The following is a 22,196-nucleotide window of genomic DNA, read 5'->3' on the forward strand; positions in this document are numbered from 1 at the left end:
TTACGTCAGCAGAACATTTTTTTAAAGGCAGGGAAAGTTATTACATTTTTAATGAACGCTTATGAAACAAACATTTTCTTTAGAATAGCTTACACAATAAGACTAGGATGTATACTTACAGGAGCTGTTTTGTTTAGTGGTTGTGGCTTTTTTCCAATCTCTTAGCCGGAGAAGATGAATGCGTAGTGTTTGAGGGAAGTGGAGGTGAATGGGTCTCAGTATCAGAGCAGCAGCTGACTGTCATGGATGGCTAACTGCCACGGGCCTCTAGTTTGTTATTCTCTGCCATATCTTGTGGCTTTCTCATCCACAGCAGACGTCTCTGAATACTGCAGAAAAAAGACCTCTATAACAGCACTTTAATATTGCATGCTTTCAGGTCAGCGAGAGCAAATGTTTTCAGCAGGAAAAAATACTATCTGACAGTTAAAAACATCTTCAGGGCTAATTTACAGTCGTCTTGATGAAAATGTAATTACGCTGCTTACTTTCTGCTTTTGCAGCAGTGTTTCATGAGTAGGGCATGGCACTGTGCCGAGGTCATGAGTTCACAGACTGAAAGTGCCAAAAGCATAAATGTATGTTATAAAGTCATAAACTATTATGAGCAGACATAATTATTTAAACTGTGAGGATGTGTAGATACAAGACATGCTAAGTAGATATGCTTTCTGTAAATATTGCTCTTTTTAAAGGGGTAATTGGATGCATGTTGTTTGAACATTAATGTGTGTTGGCAGTGTATGTACACATCTACGCTATAATGATAAAAATCCATGCAGTGGTTTTTAATTAATCTGTAAAAATAATATCCACTTTTTCAAATCGAGCCATTCTCAGATGCCTGTCGGTGTGGCGTCACAAAGACAGAGGCTGCTCCCACGATAGTTAATTGACCTCAGACCCGCATAAATCAGCTGTAACGGTCCGACCTCCATTGTTTCGATGCCGGAGCAGGGATGTAAGTTAGACAAGAATATCTCTGATTGAGCGATTGAGATGTTGTGTTGCTGGATTTAATAATGAACATAGTGATCGTCATTTACTCCCCAAATCTGAGCTGCTGAAGATGCAGTTGATTGTGTTTGTTTGTGAAGGGAATGCTCCTCCTGATCTACATATGTCCATCTGTGTAAGCTGTAACCCTTATAGGAGTATAAGGGGTTTTTTTTTTATGAATCTTTGTGATCGCCACAGAGAGAAGAGAGGGGCGGGGCGAGCAGAGCTCATTAACATTTAAAGCAACCTCGACCAGAACAGGATGATTTTTGCAGAGCTGATTTTGACAAGGTAAAAAAGGTGTTATTTACACTACCATTGAGAAATTTGAACCAAAACGTGTTATAGACTTTTCATTAAGACCCTGAAGAATCATATCAACTTGTGGAAAATGGGCATCCGATGACCCTTTTAAATAAACTTACAGTGAAGCAGGCGAAGACCAAGACCAATGGAAGACCAAGACTGCAAAAATTACAGTGAACAAATCATGTTTAGGATAAACAGACCACCTCCTTATTATAATAAGACATAAACAGGCATGAACAAATACAGAAATTATTACAAATTTATTGAGAATGTTAGTAATGTAATAAATGTGTGTATGAAACTATGAATTTTAAAAATTTTTTTTTTTTCTGTTACACATTTGTCTTATTTATGTATTTATTTTTAGCAGTTTTAGTCATACATACACTAAAATAAAAAATTCTGTATAGGATTTACTTTGAAACAATTTTTACATAAAAAATTGCTGTTATATTTGACAAATAATTGCAAAGACAGCAAGTAGCACATTAAATTGAAAGTGAAAATTTTAGGTAAAAACTAATTGTAAAGTATACTCGAATTAAAAAAAAAAAAATGCAATGTATGCAAATTTACAGATAATCTTCACCTTCATTAAGCACACTCAGTACTTCTACAAAATTGTCTTCCACAGCAGAAATAAAGTTGTTACAGCTCCTTTAAGAAACCGAATGGGGTCAGTTGTGAATTCATGTTTACTTCAATGAGCTGTTTTCTCAGTGTTGGGTAAATGGAGAGAGCCCAGTGCTGTTTGACCATTTTACTTAAACCCTGTTTTAGGTAAGGTAAAGTACACATTGCTTGAATTCCACATTGTGTTTCCATTCATTGTAACATCTGATAACATTTAAAACATTTTTTTTTAGTTTGTACTCTGGTGCAGTGTCTGTAATCTAATCTAGTCTTCCTGCTTATTACTCTGAACACGTACCAGATATCATTCAAGCTACAGTCGGCTTTACCTTCTCTAATGTATCACCAAAATGTCCCTTTTTCAGTGGCCTGACACTCCATACGGTCATTGACTGTAATGACTATAATGTCACAGTGTGTGTCTGCAGTGCAGGAGTTCATTATTCTGCTGTGGTAACTGTGAGGGAGGAGGCCTGTCGGATACGGCGGTAATGAGCAGCCTCTGTGTTAATTAGGCAAAGGAAGAACAATTGCTTTGAGTTGTGACTGAATGAGGTGATTTCTGAAAAGGCCGTGCGTGAATGTGGTGACTGATATTATTCATATTAATTTAACTTGTGATGTGTCTCATGGCAGACAAAAAAAAAAACAGGAGTTCACTTGGAGTTTACAGACACAGTTTGTGAATTCATAAACCAGATGCAAATGTGATGTTTCACATTATACAATCCTGATGCTTCTGTGTTATTTTTTACTCTTGAGTTGGAATCTTCATTATGTTTCAGGATTATGAGCATGTAAATGTTTGGTGTTTCTGATTTAAACCTCAGTACCAAAGTATGGCATTAGAAATTCAGTTCTGTCAACTGAGTTCATTGTGTTTCAATAAATCAGTCTAAAACTGATTTAATCACAGCAGTTAATCTAAAATTTATGTTGTCACAGTGTGAAGCCATATATTATCCAAAGTATATTTTTACTATGTATTGGTGCATACACTACCAGTCAAAAGTTTATTTTAATGTTTTCTTTTTAAAAGAAATCTCTTCTGCTCCAAACCTGCATTTATTTGATCCAAAGTACAGGAAAATCTGTAAAAGTTTGAAATATTTTACTATTTAAAACAACTGGTTTCTATTTGAATATATTTAAAAAAAATAATTTATTTTTATGATTTCAAAGATTAAAAAATTATACTGACTCTAAACTTTTGAACAGTATAGTGTATAATGTTACAAAAGCTTTTTATTTCAAATAAATGCTGATCTTTGGGGTTTTTTGTATTCATCAAAGAATACTTAAAAAATGTACCCCGCTCTTTTAAACATTGATAATAGTAAAACAAAACCAAAAGTTTCTTGAACAGCAAATAGTGAAAAAAATGTTTAGTTTAATTCATTTTAGAGCAGTTACATAATTATTTACACAAAAGTATTTATTATTCACTATATTATTCAATATATTCATTATTTACTATTGGTAGAAGACTTAAAAATACAATTTTAAGGAGATGTCACCCATTGTGCGTTGTGTGTTTGTAACAGCCACTCTACTCGTTTTGCATTTTGCATTAATATTTCAGCAGTCTGTTGTCAGTTATTCCTTGCATATTTATCTTTTTTGTCTATCCACCTAGGGTATAAATAAATTTTACTCTATTATTTACTTGCATGTCAGAATCTTCTTACCAGATGACCTGGATTAGATTCACTTCTTGTCCTGGAAGGTTTTGCTGCTGATATTTATTTTAAACCTCTTTCACTTCATAGATAGTGTTGCAAGACTGTGACAAATCACATTTTGGTAACCCAAGCAAATGTGTTTTTCAGAGCGCTCAGGGCCTGAGGACCTGTGAATGAGGACACCACTGAAACCAACTCCAGTTTCAGGTATGAAAACACTATCTAAATAATTTGTTGTGTTTGTGCATCCTTGTTTTGCAAAGCCGACAATCGGCCTCCAGAAATAGCTCTAATTGGAAAATGACATGTCTCTACAGAGCTCTCTCTTGTGATGCACAGTTGTGTCTCATAATGTTCTCATACAGTCATCTTCAGTTCAGGCATAATCAAAGAGATGCATTGAGATTTGGCTTTTTTTTTCTTCTGTGCAAAGATGATGTTTTTCCTTTCTTCATTAACTCTGACTGTCTTATATTGTCTGGTAATGTAACTAACTTAACTCTTATTGCAAAGCTTATAAGATTAAATACTTTTAATTTGTCAGTAGTGGCTTTGAGGTTTAAGGCCATTTATACTGGTTCTAGCTGAATAATAAAATCCATCAGTATTATTAATCACTTTTTAATATTAATAATTGAAACTATATTATTACTATTATTTTAAGTTATTATTAATGTAGTTTAATAATATCTAATTTATTGCTGTAATAACAAATCTTGTTGCTACAGAATTAAAAGCATCATTTCATGTTTCACGGCTTTAAACGAGACAAGGTACAGCAAGACCAGGGCCGAGACCAAGTCCCAATACAAGTCAGAGAGCGCAGGGTGACACATTCTGCTTGTCCTGTCTAAATAGCTCGATTTAACCAGGCTGTTTTTCTAGGCTTGTATCATCAGATATGCATGTCATAAGGGAATTGAGAATGATCTCTGTCTGAAGCAGTAGGAGGAAGTGTGTGGGGTGCCAGGAAAGGGCGTAACATTTTCTCAGTGACCGCTTCACAAAAATGCAGTCTGCTGAACGTCCTGTGTCCTGTTGTCTGAATCTCGAACAAAGCCAGAACGGATTAAGCCGGTAGGATTAATCTGGTGGTTTTTAATTTAGCAACATGTATATTGAATATGCAAGCAATTCAATACGTAAACTTGTTTGGTTCATTTGTAACAGTCTTACAACTTGGATACTTGAGAATGTTACATAAACATAATGAGCAAAAAGTAAAAACAAATGCATTACAAGGATTTTGTGATTTGGAATGGAGGCTAATTTTGCCTCTTTGCCAAACAATTATTGTTATTCATTATACTGCACAGTTCTATCAGTAATGTTATACAGTATTGTCTTTTTAAAGGGATAGTTCACCCAAAAATAGAAATTGCATTGTTTAATCACTCTCAAGTTGTTCCAAACCTGTATAAGTTTCTTTCTTCTATTGAGCACAAAAGAAGATATTTTGAAGAATGTTGTTAACCGAAGAGCTGATGGTAGCCATTGGATTAAAATACATGAAAATCAGTGGGGACTCAAAGCTATGGAAGCCTGTTTCCAGCACTGAAAAAAAAATAAAATAAAAAATTGCAACTTCTGACTTTTTTCTCACAATTGCGAGTTTACATATCGCAATTCTGAGTTTCTCCTGAGTTGTGACATATAAACTCGCAATTCTGAGAAATGAGGTCAGAATTGTGTGATATAAACTTGCAACTGGAAGTTATAAAGTCAGAATTACAAGACCAAAACTCGCAATCTTGAGAAATAAACTCTAAATTCTTTTACACTTTTTTTTTTTTCTCAGCATTGCAAGTTTATTTCTCACAATTGTGACTTTTTTTTTCCAGAATTGTGAGTTTATAATGTGAAATATCTCACAATTCTGAGAATGTATCAGTGTTTTTCCCCTCAAAATTGGACTTTATTTCACAATAAAGGCAGTTGCATGAAAACTGCATGAGAATTGTAAGAGATATACTCGCAGTTGCGAGAAAAAAGTCAGAATTGCGAGTTAGCGCAATTGATTTTCATGCAATTCTGACTTTTTTTCCTCAGAATTGAGTTTATTTCACATGATTCTGAGAAAAAAAGTCAGAATTGCAAGATATAAACTTGCACTTGCGTTAAAAAGTCAGAATTGCAAGTTTTTATCTTACAGTTGACTTTTTGACTTTATAACTTGCAATTGTGAGTTTATGTTTCACAGTTCTGAGGAAAAAGTCAGACTTGCAAGATATAAACTCACAGTTGTAAGAAAAAATTTAGAATTGCGAAATACAAACTTGCATTTGCAAGAAAAAAGTTTTTATCTTGCGATTCTGACGTTTTTTTCATACAATTTCGACTTTGTCTCAGATTGTGAGTTTGTATCATGCAATTTTGACTTTATAACTCGCAATTGCAAGTTTATATCACAGTTGAAGATTTGGGAGATACAAACTCACATTTGCGTTAAAAAGTCAGAATAGTGAGTTTTTATCTTGGAATTGACTTTTTATCATGCAATTCTGACTTTATAGCTTGCAATTGCGAGTTTATATCTCACAGTTCTGAGAAAAAAGCCAGAATTGTGAGATACAAACTTGCATTTGCAAGACTTTTTTTTTTTTTTTTTACTCAATTCTTTTTTTTTTTTTCTCAGAATTGTTTATATCTTGCACTTCTTGGAAAAAGTCAGAATTACGAGATCAAGCTTGCAGTTTCGAGAAAAAGTCAGAATTGTGAGCTTTTATCTTGCGATTGACTTTTTTTCCATGCAATTCTGACTTTTTTCTCAGAATTGTTTATATCACGTAATTCTGAGAAAAAAAGTCTGAATTGTGAGTTTACATCTTCCAATTCTGACTTTATAACTTGCAATTGCAAGTTTGTATCTCACAATTCTAAGAAAAAAATCAGACTGCGACTATGTATCATGCAATTCTGAGAGAAAAGTCAGAATTGTGAGGTTCAGTGGCAGAAATAGGCTTCCATAAGAAACTGTTTAGTTACACACATTCTTCAAAATATTTTCTTTTGTGTTCAGCAAAGGAAGGAAGCTTATACAAGTTTGGGGTTAGTTAATGATGACAAAATGTTGATTTTTGGGTGCACTATCTCTTTACTACTTGCAATTTTGATATTGAAATTGATATCACTGTTGGAGTGTGTTTAACTTGGAGACCTGATTTATCTGCAGAGCACAGTGAGGTTTAATTAAAGCAGTTTAATTAAGTGTACAATCTGCATGTACAATGTCAGATTCCTCTGAAATGAAGCTATGCAGCATCTGTGTGGGCATGTGATGGTGTGAAGGTCAGTATGTACTGTAATTTCATCCCTTCTGTTCTCATAGAGCTGTAACCCTCACCCACAGTCATTAGTTCTGTTGTGATGAATATAAGGCTTAGCTGGAATGCTGTTTAGGGCATACAGTGTTTAAACGTGTCAAAAATTCAGCATTAATTAGGTCTTGAAAGAGCTGGAATCACTCTTAGACAGCAACAGACACATGTATTTGAAGCCACAGCATGTTAGAACAGAGACTCCTGTTGGTTAAACTGAGTCACTCTGCCAGGCGTAGTCTGGTCAGTGTTTTTCATTGATTCGTGGTTGTGTACTTTGTAAGCATCACAGGTGATGGTTGTAGTCTAGTTCATGTCTGTCTTTGAAAGTAGGTGTAGGCCTGTCACTAACAGCTGAGTTGTGGCGAAGATGAAGGTTGGTTTTAAATATCAAGAAGCAATTCTCACTGAGTCTTCTGAGGTGTGGTGCCCTGAAAGCAGAACTGTTAGCACCTCAGAAATTTCACAATGGATCTTTCAGGATCCTTTGCTTTTCAGCCCTTGCGTGACTAGCAACGAAAGATTTAGGACTTAGACGTTTGTAAAATTTAGAAGGTACAAGGAAATCTTCATCTGTTTTAAAAAGCACAAGCTGGTGGAATCTCACAAAACACAGTTATATTCTTCCGTCTTAGAACAAATGCTTTTTCTCTCTGAATTGTTGATGGTCTCTTAAAAAAAAAAAAAAAAAGTCATTTTCACCGGCAGGATATTTATAGGTAGCAGTGGTGTGTAGAGGCATAAAAATTCTCTATCAGGAAAAAAAAGTGTGTGTGTGTGTATATATATGTATGTATGTATGTATCTATATATCTATATATATATATATATATATATATATATACACAGGTGCATCTCAATGAAATAGAATGTCATGGAAAAGTTATTTCATTTCATTTATTTCAGTAATTCAACTCAAATTGAAACTTGTCTATTAAATAAATTCAATACACATGCACTGAAGTAGTTTAAGTCTTAGGTTCTTTTAATTGTGGTGATTTTGGCTCACAGTTAACAAAAACCCACCAATTAACTATCTCAATAAATTAGAATATGGTGACATGCCATTCAGCTAATCAACTCAAAACTTGCAAAGGTTTCCTGAGCCTTCAAAATGGTCTCTCAGTTTGGTTCACTAGGCTACACAATCATGAGGAGGACTGCTGATCTGACAGTTGTCCAGAAGACAATCATTGACACCCTTCACAAGGAGGGTAAGCCATAAACATTCATTGCCAAAAAAAGCTGGCTGTTCACAGAGTGCTGTATCCAAGCATGTTAACAGAAAGTTGAGTGGAAGAAAAAGATGCACAGCCAACCGAAGGAACATGCAGCCTTGAGAGGCTTTTCAAGCAAAATCGATTCAAGAATTTGGGTGAACTTCACAAGGAATGAACTGAGGCTGGGGTCAAGGCATCAGGAGCCACCACACACAGACGTGTCAGGGAATTTGGCTACAGTTGTCGTACTCCTCGTGTTAAACCACTCCTGAACCACAGACAATGTCAGAGGTGTCTTACCTGGGCTAAGGAGAAAAAGAAATGGACTGTTGCCCAGTGGTTCAAAGTCCTCTTATCAGATGAGAGCAAGTTTTGTATTTCATTTGGAAACCAAGGTCCTAGAGCAGTGGTTCTCAACCATTTTTGGGCCAGCGCCCCCCTACCTATTACCCAGGTCCCTCACCGCCCCCCCATCAAATTAAAAGAGTCTAATTATCCACACTGAATATTAAAGTTGATTATTAATTTGTGTTTATAATGAGGACTGTTATTATATTTACAGTAATTCAAATGTATGGGGTCATTACGATTTTTAAGAAATTACTTAAATTCAAGGATGCAATTGAATGGACCAAAAAAGAAGTAATTTTTACGGTAAATTATTTTAAAATAAGTATAATAACATTCTTTTACAGAGCTTTTAAGCGTGTTAGCTACAGCTTCAGTGTTGTTGAGATGCTGATATACCGTGTTGCCCCAAATTTAAAAAGACTAAAAAAAACAAAAAAACAAAATCCTGTTTAGAACATATCCACAGAGACATTTTTACAGAAGAGATTTTAGTTTGTTCTTCCATTCCTGGAACTCTTGAACACCCTTTTTATTGCTGTTATATGTTTAGATGTTTTCAGTTAGCTTTCAGTGAAAAGTAATAATATTTATCCCTTAGTTTTAGAAAAATACCATGTTTTTTGAGAATATATTGAGTTCCCTTTTTTCTGACATAGTGGACATGTTTTTTTTTGTTTTTTTTGGTGAGTAAATGGCCTACCACATTTACACATGCAAATGAAAGAAATTTAAGCCATACTTTACTATATTTCATCAACTTGTGAGAATATTTAAAAGTTTGCTTACAAATACTTTAAATAAAACTAAGTAGAACCCTAATTCTAGAAAAGTTGGGATGTTTTGTAAAATAATAAAATCTGTGATTTGTTAATTTTATTTTGGGGTTGTAGAAAGATGGGAAACCTATGCTTCTCAAAACAGTGACTATTTTAGCGCTGTCCTGATTTATGTATTTGTTATAGTCAATTAAATTTCAAATCTTGCTTTTTTGTCAGTGTGGTGTGCCAGCTATAATAATATAATAATAAGAAATCTTCCTTAAGCAACAATCAGCATAATTTCTGAAAGATCATGTGACACTGAAAGCTGGAGTAATGAAGATTAGCATGAGAGGAAAACACATAGAGAGCTTTTTTTTTTTTTTTTTTTTTTTACTGTTTAACTGTTTTTACTGTATTTTTTTTAAACAAACAAATGCAACCTTTTATTTATTAATCCATTAATAAATCTTACTGTAAATAATAAATAATAAATAAATCTATAATAAATAATAATAATTTTTTTTTAATGGTATGTATATTATAGGCTGTATTTTATTAATAATATATAGGCCTATTTTAAAAGCAAGTACCCAAAAATAACAGCCTACGTTAGCCCATACATCATTTTTTTTTTAAATATTGCATACTGCATTGAATGCCAGATGACATTCATCACATATTTGATTTGACTGGAATCATTATTTCCCTAGGAGCAAAATAGTGACATGGATATAAAATTATATTTGTGAGCTTTGAATAAACTCTTTAGAAATTTTGCATTCAAACCAACCGCAGCCAATCAGCAAACAAAAAGCTTTCATATTAATTTTTCTAAACAAGAAAAAGCGTCTCATGCTTAATCGTGTCTAAATGCTTGCTATTGTTTTGACGGGAAGTTCAGCAGCTGTGCTCCAAAAAGTCAAGCGAACACTGAAAAAAGTCGATGCTAAGGAAATAATACGCCGTCTAGTCTAAAAGCAGGAGTATTAGTGTAAAATAGCAGCTAAAACTAGACCGGGCGCAAAAGGCGCGACACGTTGTGTTAAAGCACTAGATCCTATTATAATCAGCGATAAAGTAAATGAATGCTGCGGTTAATTTCTGACACATTCCACGCGCTTGCGCTACCGACAAGTTAATGAATACATAATAGAAAGTGCGCTTTGATGCACCCATCAAAGAGTAGAGACGGCGATAGGATGTGGAAGACCATGCTCTTTGGTAAGTTTAAGCTCATACATCTTTGTAAACCCGTCTTAACTAAACGCCCTCCGAGAATAGCTCAGCGCTCCCCTTTCAAAAATATTACCTCCAGCACCCCTGATACTCTCCGAACGCCCCCTGGGAAACACTATCCTAGAGTCTGGAGGAAGGGTGGAGAAGCTCATATCCCAAGTTGCTTGAAGTCAAGTGTTAAGTTCCCACAGTCTGTGATGATTTGGGGTGCAATGTCATCTGCTGTGTTGGTCCACTGTGTTTTTTGAGTCACTGCACCCATTTACCAAGAAATTTTGGAGCACTTCATGATTCCTTCTGCTGACTAGCTTTTTAAAGATGCTGATTTCATTTTCCAGCAGGATTTGGCACCTGCCCATGCTGCCAAAAGCACCAAAAGTTGCTTAAATGACCGTGGTGTTGGTGTGCTTGACTGGCCAGAAAACTCAGCAGACCTGAACCCTATAGAGAATCTATGGGATATTGTCAAGAGGAAAATGAGAACAAGAGACCAAAAAATGCAGATGAGCTGAAGGCCACTGTCAGAGAAACCTGGGCTTCCATACCACCTCAGCAGTGCTACAGACTGATCACCTCCATGCCACGCTGAAATGAGGCAATAATTAAAGCAAAAGGAGCTCCTACCAAGTATTGAGTACAAAATCATCACAATTAAAGAACCAAAGACTTAAACTATTTCAGTCTGTGTGCATTGAATTTATTTAATACATAAGTTTAAGTTTATACCTTTTCCACAACATTCTAATTTGAGATGCACCTGTATATACTTCAAAACTGAGGTACAGTGCACAGCATAAATGAGTTAACGCCCTCTACTTTTAAAGACAAGTAATTTCTTGACAATTAAAGGTGTTATATAGCCTACTGAATGAAACCACTTGGGAGAGAACTGCCCGGTAACTTATTTCTTAGCATAAAAGAGGACAGTGGTACAAGAGGAATACCAAATGATTTAAGTGAAAATACAGCAGTAGCAGCACCGACATTTAAAAGCAATAGACTTGTGACAAGGCTCCTGAAATAGTCAGGTCTTCACTTTAAGTTTTCATTTAGTGATGAGTGAATTTTTGCTAAAAAAAAAAAAAAAAAAAAAAAAAGAGAAGGAGAAATATCATGCAAGGTCAGAGCCAGCAAAAGCCCTGAAAAAAGTGACACTTTATCTCACAGCCTGTAGAAGTGACATGCATGGTTGTTTATCCACACCAGAACTACCTACTGTAGCCAAAGCACAATTAACTCATTTAACCTCTTCCAAGGCCCATATTTACTAAATATAGACTTCTGGGAATCCATACTCTCATCTCAAGAGACCAAGTCAATAATTTGGGGTCCAAAAGCATCCAAAATGTTCTGGTGTTGCTAGAGGAGGAGTACAGTGAGAAGTGCCTGGTTCCCACAGTGCCAAGTGTCAGAGCAGTATACTTAAAGTTCTGGAGGACATAAGTAGTACTTGAATATTTTACATTTGCTGAATTAAATCTAGGGTGTACTCATTTCTGCAAACCTTAATTTAAAGGGGTCATTGGATGCCCATTTTCCACAAGTTGATATAATTGTTTAGGGTCTTAATGAAAACTCTATAATATGCTTTGGTTAAAAATTCTCAATGGTTGTGTAAAACAACAGCCTTTTTACCATGCCAAAATCAGCTCTTCAAAAATCATCTCATTCTGGTTGAGGCTGCTTTAAATGCAAATGACGTCACAACGACAGGCATCTGAGAACGGCTCGATTTGAAAAAGCGAATATTATTTTTACAGATTAATTAAAAACCACTGCATGGATTTTTATCATTATAGGGTAGATTTGTACATACAGTGCCAACACACATTAATGTTCAAACAACATGTAAAAGTGAACTTAGCATTCGATGACCCCTTTACACAAAAAATGGCTCATTTACTTCTTACAGCAAATATTGGCATATATGTTGTTTTTTTATTAAGTATGTTTAATATATTTAAATTTTGCAGTCTATATTAGTGATTATTAAGAAAATACATCTTTTGTATTTACTCAGAGGGGGTGTACTCATGTATGCCGCGCACTGTATGTACCGAACCATCATTTTCAACATCTAATAGATAGAAAAATGTTTAAAATGTAACTTTAAGGTTTCATATTTGTTGCTGTAGGAAGATCATGAACTTGAGATCAGAAGTTTCACGGTGAATGATAAGATACCTACTCAGAGGATAAGATATCATATTGAACTTTGTGAAACTTTATCAGTTCAGCTGAAGTTGCTGCCTAAAGTGAGTGTTCTGCGGCTTTAACAAACCTATTTAGCTCTGCTTGCTGTGCATCACTGTGTTGGCCTGATGTGTTTGTGCATTGTGGGTAGTGGATGACGTCAAGAGGGAAAATCATCCTTCCAATAAGTGGCACATTCTGGCAGTGACCCCCTCACGTGCGCGTGTGCGTATGTGTGTCCCAGCCTGTGCCCCACAGCACTTTAGCAGCATGCGCAGGGAACACCATTGATTTCTTATTGGCACCACACTGTGACACACCAGCCAATTCTCTCTTCATTTTTCCTATTTTACCAGTCAGGAACTATAAAAATAACCACACCATTGAAGAAAGCTGCTCTCCTGCAGAGAAAGGTGTGACCCAGGAAGAAGTGGAGAAAATCTCAGTGCTAACCATGGCCTGCTATTATGTGTTATGCACTCGTATGGCGTTCTGACCACAGGGAGCCCATTGTCGCCAAAGCTGGCTGCAGTGATAAAGCAAAAGGGAATGATCTAAAACTCTACTTTCTTCCAGTGGCTCAAATTTACTCAGCCACAAAGTTGTTTTGTGAATTGTGCCTCAAGCAACCACATGTCGGGATAATCTCAAATGGTCAAATTCGTGAAAATTGCGTCTACAGGGTGATGATTTTTGTTCATCTAGTTACTGCAAGTGCTTAAACAGGAAGTTATTTTGCAGCAGAAGTTTTTGGCAGCTCTGTGCATTAGCAGCCCCACAGTGGGTTCATGTTGCAATCTAATGGTGTTGCTGGATAACTTTTAACACTGTTTGGACAGGATTAGATTTTTAAACAAATATTAGGATGGCTTTGCGTACCTACTGATTCATACAGGATTGAGATCTCATGACGATATTATTACAGTTTCCATTATCAACTGTTTGTATAAAATGTGTTAAATATATACTACTATTGTACACAGAAAGTTACCAGTAAGGTCTTTATTCCTAATTAACATTCACCAGGCAGTGCAACAATATTTTTTTTCTTTATTTATGGTTTTCTGCCAAAGTCAATAACATTCAATAAATGAGGAGAATTACTATGAAAAAATGACGTACAGCAATCATAGACATTTCTAGCAGCCCACAATAACTTTTTTTTAGCGGACCGGGTTAGCTGAAAAAGAGTAGGTCATTTTTCAGTAACTTGTGTTATAGTTCACCAAAAAATAAAAATTGTTGTTAATTACTCATCCTCATGTTGTACCAAACCCTTAAGACCTTTGTTCATCTTCATAACACAAATTAAGATATTTTTTTGATGAAATCTGAGAGCTTTCTGACCCTGCGTGTACAGCAACACAACTGACACACTCAAGGTCCAGAAAGGGAGTAAGGACATGACACAGATAGCAAAATGGCTCGATAGCGCCACCTATAAAATTTAAATGAAGTGGGCCTCGAGCTACACTGCCCTCCAAAAGTTTTGAAATGCCCTAGAAAAGTGGGGTTTTGGACAATATTGGCATGAATCCTTTTTAATTTGTGATAATTTTGCACTGATAAGGGACAACACAAACTACAAAAACATATTTTATTACATAAACAGTTTACACATTGAAAAAAACTTACATTTTCGATTCATCAAAATATCCACCATTAGCAGCTATTACAGCTCTGCATAATCTGAGCCTAAATTCATTGTATTCTAAACTTAATTGGCAATCAATTGTTGAAGCTATTAAGGTGTGCTGACCCAAAAATCGTTTAAAAACCAGGGCCAAGTTTAAAGCAGTAACCAGGCATCACAGCTGGGGCATGTCTGATTTTGACATGTAAATATTGCCATTATTATGTAATCAAAATGAAAATTATTATTGCTGGTCTTCAATGATAATGTCAAGGTACTTTAATGTATTTGCACCAAAATATGATAAGGATTTATGCTGATATCGTCCAAAACCACACTTTGCCAGGAATGTTTCCAAATGTTTGGAGGGCAGTGTATGTTTCACATACATGTACGAAATTTGGTAGACACATGTAACACACCAACTCCTACAAAAAAGTCCCCCAGTCCAAAATCCGAAACCCAACATGAAGTCTGTTATTTTTAATTTTATCGGCACGTTTTGTGACGTTTTTGCCATTTACAAGCGTTGTATTTAAATGAACTCCTCCTAGATATTTAGTCAGATCAACACCAAATTTGGTCAGTGTAATCTAAATCTGCGGCCCGACAAACTTCAATGTTTCGTCATATAAGAAAGTTGTTATAATTCAGGCATACAGTGTCCGATTTGCACCAGAATTTGCATGTTTGATAAGAGTCCTGAACGCATGCCCATGCCCATATTCAGTTATAGCCATAGCGCCACATGCTGGCAACAGGAAGTGGCATGACATCAGCATTATATTTGGTCAGTCTACTCTGAAGGCCTGTGCAATGTTAAATTGCAAAGATCTTGAGTTTTCGTTGAAGGGTGTATCCGTCGTGGCCTGACAAAGTTTGATGTTTCGCCATGCAAAAAGTTTGGCACATATAAATGACTTTGACATGTTCCTTCTCATAACTATTCTCACAGCTTCAAATTAAGGTTGAACCACTGACTTCACACAATTTCCTTACTACCTTTTTGGGCCTTGAACGTGGTCGTTGCGTTGGTGTTTGCAGGGTCAGAAAGCTCTTAGATTTCTTCAAAAATATCTTCATTTGTATACCAAAGATAATTGAAGGTCTTTCAGGTTTGAAAAGAGTACTTCATTGATTCAATTGTGAGTCAAAATTGTTTGTGTATTACAAATTTACCAAACTTTCATAGAGAAAACTGCTGTTACAATTGAGCTTTTGAGTGTATTCCCATTTACAGTGAAGATACTGTGGGTCAGCCTTGTGTGACTCTGTAAGTGATTGGATCCCAACAGCACACCCACTTTTCCCATTCCAAACATCTTCCTGAGATCAATAAAAGTCATGCAGGCAGTGGTTTAACAATTTGTCTATTGGAAACACACTCCAACATGTAATCAATCGCCCGCATTAGACTGATTCCACTTTTTCCTCCTTTGTGCCTCTATATTTGTGTCTATCAAATCGTGTATCCGATGTCTCTCTGTCTTGTTTACCACACATATAGCACCCCACATTACAGTAGAAGTACAGGCAGATTTTTGGTGGCTTTTCTGCCCCTCGTTTTCCCTCTATCAGCTCCAGCTGTCTGTTTCAGCCATAGCTGTTTTTTTATTGGTCGTTGTGTTTTTAACCGCCCAGTGGTGCAGCTCTCATCAATGCCTATTGATTCTAACTGCTTTTTTGACGTTGCTGCTTAGGGAGGAAAAGGCAGGGTGGCACAGGGAATAGAGAGACAGTGGAAAGGGACTGCTTTTTTGCACAGGACAGGGCTGAAGGCTACTGCTACTTTGGATTCTCATGCTTCTCTCTCGACAGCATTAACGGATGGTGTATGGAAGCACACTGATCTCCCAGAATGACGAGTGCTGCTCCAGCCCGGAAACCGTACCGAAAGGCACCTCCGCAGCACCGCGAGACGCGCCACACTGTGCCAGTATTTCGAGAGGATGGTAGCGGGAGTGCCTTGCCATCCGCCAACCCTGCACCCTCAGCCCAGCCTGACCCCTGCCAGGTAATTTTTCCCCGAAATCATGCACCTATTTTGCAGCGTACCCGGTTTACAGACCCGTACCCACAATGCCCCGAGAGACCCGTGTGGTCGCAAACGTCCGACAGCGAGCTAGAAGTCTCAAGCCTGTCAAGCTTGGAGCTCAGTGTCCTCCCCCCACCACGAATCTTCAGCCATGGATCTCTTGCCGTAAGACTTCCTCCCAAACATCACCGGCAACAAAGAATGAACCGTTTTATAAGTCGTAGCGATGATGTACTGGCGCTCTCTGCTGACGACGACCTTGCGTCCTCGGAAAGCTCCCAACGGTGCATCCAAGGCAGCTCCCCGTCACACTCCAGCAGAAGTGCCGAGCGCTCCTTGGTCTTCAAAGAGAAAGCGGAGATACTTGCACCCAAAGAAGAGCAGCGTCCACCTCATGCAGCGTCTCTGATGCAAGCCCATCCGCCCAAGGGCATCCTCAAGCAGTCTCATCAGTTGGGAGTCTGCTCTTCTGACATTCTGCGCAAGTCTAAGTCGGCAGAGATGCTAGGCCAAGCGAGAAGTCGTGGACGCAGCAGGAAGCCCAAAAGTATGTCTTTGGACAGGGAGAAGGGCGTAGAAGTCTCTCCAACGGGACGTGCTACTTCCACATCGTCTACATCTCCCAGCTCTGTGCCACCGGATTGGAAAATGCAGCTTCTTGAAGAAAAGATTAAATTTTCCCAATTCCTGGATGAAATCACCTACCGGGTCCTGAGCCCCGCTAGTCTAAAGATGCTGCGCCGGAACCTTCCAGACCCAGCAGTGTCTTCAAAAGGGAGCCAAATCAAGCAACAACATGAATTTAAGGACCATCATGACAAAAAGCAAGAGAGGAGCAGACTTTGGGACGAGTGGGCCGCCCAGCACACCAGAGCCAGCAGGAAATCAAGGGAGGCAAGACCCAAAACGTGGCACATCTCAGCGGACAGTCCAGAGAGAGTTTCAGAAAAGCAACATCGCGAAGGGGCCCGTCCCAAAACTGAAGGCCCCATTTACAGTAGGGTGGGGGGCAGCGATGATTCCGAATGGGATGACAGGACTGCTCGGGGGGTTCAACACCAACCTCAATCTCATCAGTTGTCCCAATTAGAAAGCAGAGCCCTGCAAAAGGACAATGTAGATAAATCAGGGCTGCCAAAGGGTGAAATTCCCATTATTCGAGTGGAGGGTGAGAAAACACCTTTATCACAAGTGACTCCCTTTTCTATATTATCACAGATCAAGGTATGTCATTGACAACATTTTTGACTTTAACCCCTGCTCATACAAAATCTACTCTTGTGTTGTAAAAAACGTATTTCATTGTGCCTGAATGCTACTGGAATGTTCTTTCAGAGATAAACTAAATATTGTAGGAATAGTTGACTTAAAAATGAAAATTGGGTATATTTATATTAGGTGGCTTTAATTACTGTGTACTTACATTTAAATTGATCATTTGATACACTGTGCTTATTGTGTCCATACATGTTTTTACATTGTTTTTATTTAAAAAAAAATACACATCTGTAATTAATTTCTGTAATTACATTCATTGTTGACCCATCCCTTACACCTTAAACCTACCCATACCACCTAACTTGTCACTAGCCTTACCTGTTGCCTTAGCAGCAAAAGTGTTTTGCAATAGAACAGAAAAAAAATAGTTTCATGTATTTTTTATATGAAGTACATTGTAGTTAAGGCCACCTAATACACCTAATTCCAGGAGAAAATTATAGAAAGAAATGATAGCTAGGAATTAGCTAGGATGCTTTAAAGTGATCCAAAGTGATGATGATGTTACTAAATGTAATATGTTAATAATTATAACAATTTCTATTTCAGATAAATGCTGTTCTTGTGATCTTTCTATTCATAAACTTGAAAAAGTTCTACTCAGCTGTTTTCAATAATAATAATAATAATAATAATAATAATAAATGTTTTTTGAGCAGCAGATCAGCATATTAGAATGATTTCTGAAGAATCATATGACTGGAATAATGAGGCTAAAAATTCACAGGAATAAATTACATTTGAAAATATATTCAAATAGAAAACAATTTTAAATAGTAAAATATTTCAAAATGTTACCGTTTTTGCTGTATTTTGGATCAAATAAATGCAGGCTTGGTGAGACTTTAAAAAAAAAAAAAAAAAAAAAAACATTAAAAATCTTACTGTTCAAAAACCTTCATGTGACATTTCCAGGCAGAAATTTTGAATATTAGCATAAGCAAATAAGATTTAAGAGCTAAGGAGAATTATCAGTGGCTGAAGCCTTAGACTGTGGTTTCAAACACTTCAGTGGTATGGATTACTTTTTTTTTTTTTTTTTTTTTTTTTTAATCAAATTTGAAGCTTGACAGCCTCTAGTCCTAATGTTTTAATAGAAAAGCATCTCAGAGATTCTTCAAAATATCTTATGTTGTATTTCACAGTAGAAAGTCATATTGGTTTGGAATGACTTAAGGGTTAATAAACATTTTTGATCAAAATTTCTGGGTGAACCTCTCCCATATTGTATCAGTGCCATGACAAGTATCCTCATCTCACTGTTCTGGCGTTTTGCACTAAACATGAGCATTTACCAAAACCCTCATCAAAAACGGCAACAGTTTTTCATGAACTTCAGCCAGTTTTATTTGGATCATAGATTTGTATCCATCAACAACCAAATACATAATTAGTGTTTAAACAAACAGAGCTGTTTACAAGCTTTCACTACATTCGAAAAATGTTAAAAACCATTGCCATTTTCTGCTCTGTGGGATATGGTGGCTATTTAGCTAGCATTAAAAAGCAAGCTGTCAGACCAATTTCATAGCTTCACTAGGCATGTGCGTATTGACCTGTTTGGCAGAAACACACAGAGTATGATATCAAATGCTTCCTATGCGTTCCTTGCGTTTTTATTGCAATTATTAAATTAATTAACCAACACGTACAGGTAATTTCTAAATCTGTAATATTTCATTGATACATGCCATAATGTAGGTCATAGTTTATTTATTGAAAACAACTGTTTCCTATGTGTGCAATACTTTGAAACTGCTTTATCGCTACATAGATGTGGATAAACATTGTTTTAGGTTGCTCTGACATTTAGAATTTTCTTTTTTCAGTCACAGTCAGTTCAGATTCAAGTCTTGATGAAATGTTATGTTTGCCATCTTGGTATAAAAGACAAATATACAGAGTGTGGGTATTAAGTGTATGTGAAATATTTATTTGGAATATACTCTCTGATGCCTTTAATACTCTGCAGTATTTATGTGTAAGGCTATATTCTGTTTGCAAATACTAAATGGATATTCTTTCTTGCAGGAGTCCTTATCAGATGCCGACAGGATCAAGTAAGTTTATTTTATTCTCTTCTAAATACTTATATTTGTTCTAGAAGCCTTGTATTATTTATGACATGCACTGAAGTGTTAAAGTGTTAGGTGGCATTAGCCATCTAATCTGACCCTAAAGCTGATTATTCATTGGTTCTTGCCGCTGTATGGCATGGTTGGCCAAGAGCCAATTAGGAGAGGAGACGCTTGTATGACATCACCAGCTGATTAGCCCAGAAACTAGAAGGATGGGGTGAGTCTTGAGCTTATGAGCAGCCTGAAGCTGGGTGACCAAGTCTTATGATTAGGAAAAACTGGCCACCTTTAAATGACATCAGACGTTCTCTCTTCAACCCTATACCTCCGGTGCTCACTGGGGTACTAGGTCAAATTCACTTTGATCAGAGACATCACGCCGCCTTTCCAGGCTTACAGGGATTCCAAGGCTTTTAGGCTCCAACACCAACCAGCAGGTGCACCTGACTAGTGATGGGATTCTGCTTTCAATGCAAGGCCTCCCAATACCTCTGCTCCTCTTTTTTTTTTTTTTTTTTTTTTTTTTTTTTCATGTGCTGCGTTAGCTTTCATGTTCTCCTTCTGGTCTGTGTTCCCTTTGTTTCTGCTTTTCTCCCATTGGAACCAACGCTTTAAAGTCAGCACCTTAGATCTGGTATAGCTTAAAAGTTATTTTCATCTTTAAGCTGTTCTGCGAGTTGCCACTCTTCAACATCAATACAAAAGTGGTGCTTGTGAGAATACTAAACTACATTTTTTCAAGAACGACTAGTTGGTTACCTGATTTTTATATATTTATTTATTTATTTATTTGTTAAAAGAAATCTATTTTTTTTTTTTTTTTTTTTTTTTGCCATTACTGGCATTGCTGGATGAGACAGTAGAAAAAATGTAGGAGGGAGTGGGAAGGCACTGAAAAGTACAGGGCTCTACGCTTACTGTTTTTGTTTAAAATCTTAAATTTAAGAGCAGAGTCAAAATTTTAGGAGCTTTTAATCAATAGTCAAAAAATCGGATCAAAAATGAGTCTTCCCGTTACGAGGTGATATTTGACTTCTTAAAGTGATTTACAGGGGAATTTTGTTTTTAACTTTGTAATTGCATTTTTCTAATTTTATTAAAAGTATGTCATCTTTTATGTCAAATTTTTTACTAATTATATTTTTTAAACTTTTTAAAATGTATAATTAAGACAACAGAATAAGAACAAGCAGGATAAGAATAAGTTACCAATTAAATGAAATCAGTATTAACAAAATTAATTTGTACTACAGAGGTGGCACAGAAGAACACAGTAGTGGCTTGTAGGTGTATTTTTATGTTTAATGAGGCTCAAAGGTGGCATGACTGCAATCAAATTAATGTTGAGATTGATGTTTTAAATATAACATTTTGAATACATAAATATTAAATGATTTAAATAACTGAAAAGATACTTAAAAATGAAACTAAATCTGCCAGTAGGTGGCGGCAAGTCACTGATTTAATTACTAAATCATATCATTTATTTGATTCCTTCGAATGGCTGATTCATTCAGGAATAAAGCAAGTGACTGTCTTTATAAAGTGGAGATTAAATCATTGACTCACTAAATTAGTTTAAAAATGCACGTTCATTCATAAATGAAACACCGCTGTGTTTGAATGGAGATGCGCAGCGGCTCAGTTGTGACTAGTTTCAGACTATTTTTAATGACGAAATAGAGCAAAATCAGGCAATAGTGTTTTAGTCAGACAATGAAAGTCACTTAATATTAACTTTGTTTATTTAACTGTTATGTTAAATCAATATCTCATTTACAAACTCCTTTAAAAATCATTAAAAGCTGTCACTCATCTTAGTTCATCGTGATCTCACAAACTTCCATTATAATTAGAGGTCGACCGATACTGGATTTTACCGATACCGATAACTAGGTTGGACCACACTGGCCGATACCAATTAAACTACCCATTTTTTTTAAAATGGATACTTAACGGAAAATAAACAGTGCTCTACTATTTAAAAAAACAAAAAAAAGTAGCCTACTGAACCATACTTTGTAAATGAATAAAAATATTAATATTAATTATATATTGATCATTACAGTTAACAAAAGCAACTAAAAATGTTAAAATATATCAGTAAAAGCTGAAATTAACACTCTAACAAGGAACAATAGTTCTATTCTACAGCTTTTATCAATCTTAATGTTACAAATGGACTCGTATTGTAAAGTGTTAGCATTACATCAACAATCAAGCTAAAGATGGCCGTCTTTAAATATCTACACAAAGTCCACAGTATTGAAATTGCATGCATATAGATATTGTGTACTTTCACAATTTAGCTGCTTCTATTTTAGAACATTTGTGGTTATCTAATCAAAATATAAAAATATGTTAGTGTCACACCGGGCAAAAGTGCGGCGCTGCGTCTAGAAGAACTCGCAGCTATCCGGTATCACACACATTACTCAATGTTGCAAAAACACGTAGAAAGCTCCCCTCAG

The 22,196-nt window shown here is 36.2% G+C and overlaps 1 protein-coding gene across 5 annotated transcripts in view; it reads left to right on the top strand.

Moving 5' to 3' along the window:
* Nucleotides 1–22,196, top strand: part of tjap1 (tight junction associated protein 1 (peripheral)) — a 129,476-nt gene that overhangs the window by 53,045 nt on the left and 54,235 nt on the right. For 2 of the 5 annotated variants that reach the window (XM_051125550.1, XM_051125551.1), the window contains 3 exons: nt 3,771–3,830; nt 16,153–16,348; nt 19,679–19,707. In XM_051125550.1, the coding sequence (XP_050981507.1) occupies nt 16,193–16,348; nt 19,679–19,707 (185 nt within the window). In that variant the 5' untranslated portion in view covers nt 3,771–3,830; nt 16,153–16,192. Of the gene's footprint in view, nt 1–3,770; nt 3,831–4,375; nt 4,701–16,152; nt 16,349–19,678; nt 19,708–22,196 lie in introns of those variants that run through there. The other 3 variants (XM_051125552.1, XM_051125553.1, XM_051125554.1) reach the window with 3 other exon arrangements.

Source organism: Labeo rohita, chromosome 13 (assembly GCF_022985175.1).
Source record: "Labeo rohita strain BAU-BD-2019 chromosome 13, IGBB_LRoh.1.0, whole genome shotgun sequence".
Taxonomy (NCBI): Eukaryota; Metazoa; Chordata; class Actinopteri; order Cypriniformes; family Cyprinidae; genus Labeo; species Labeo rohita.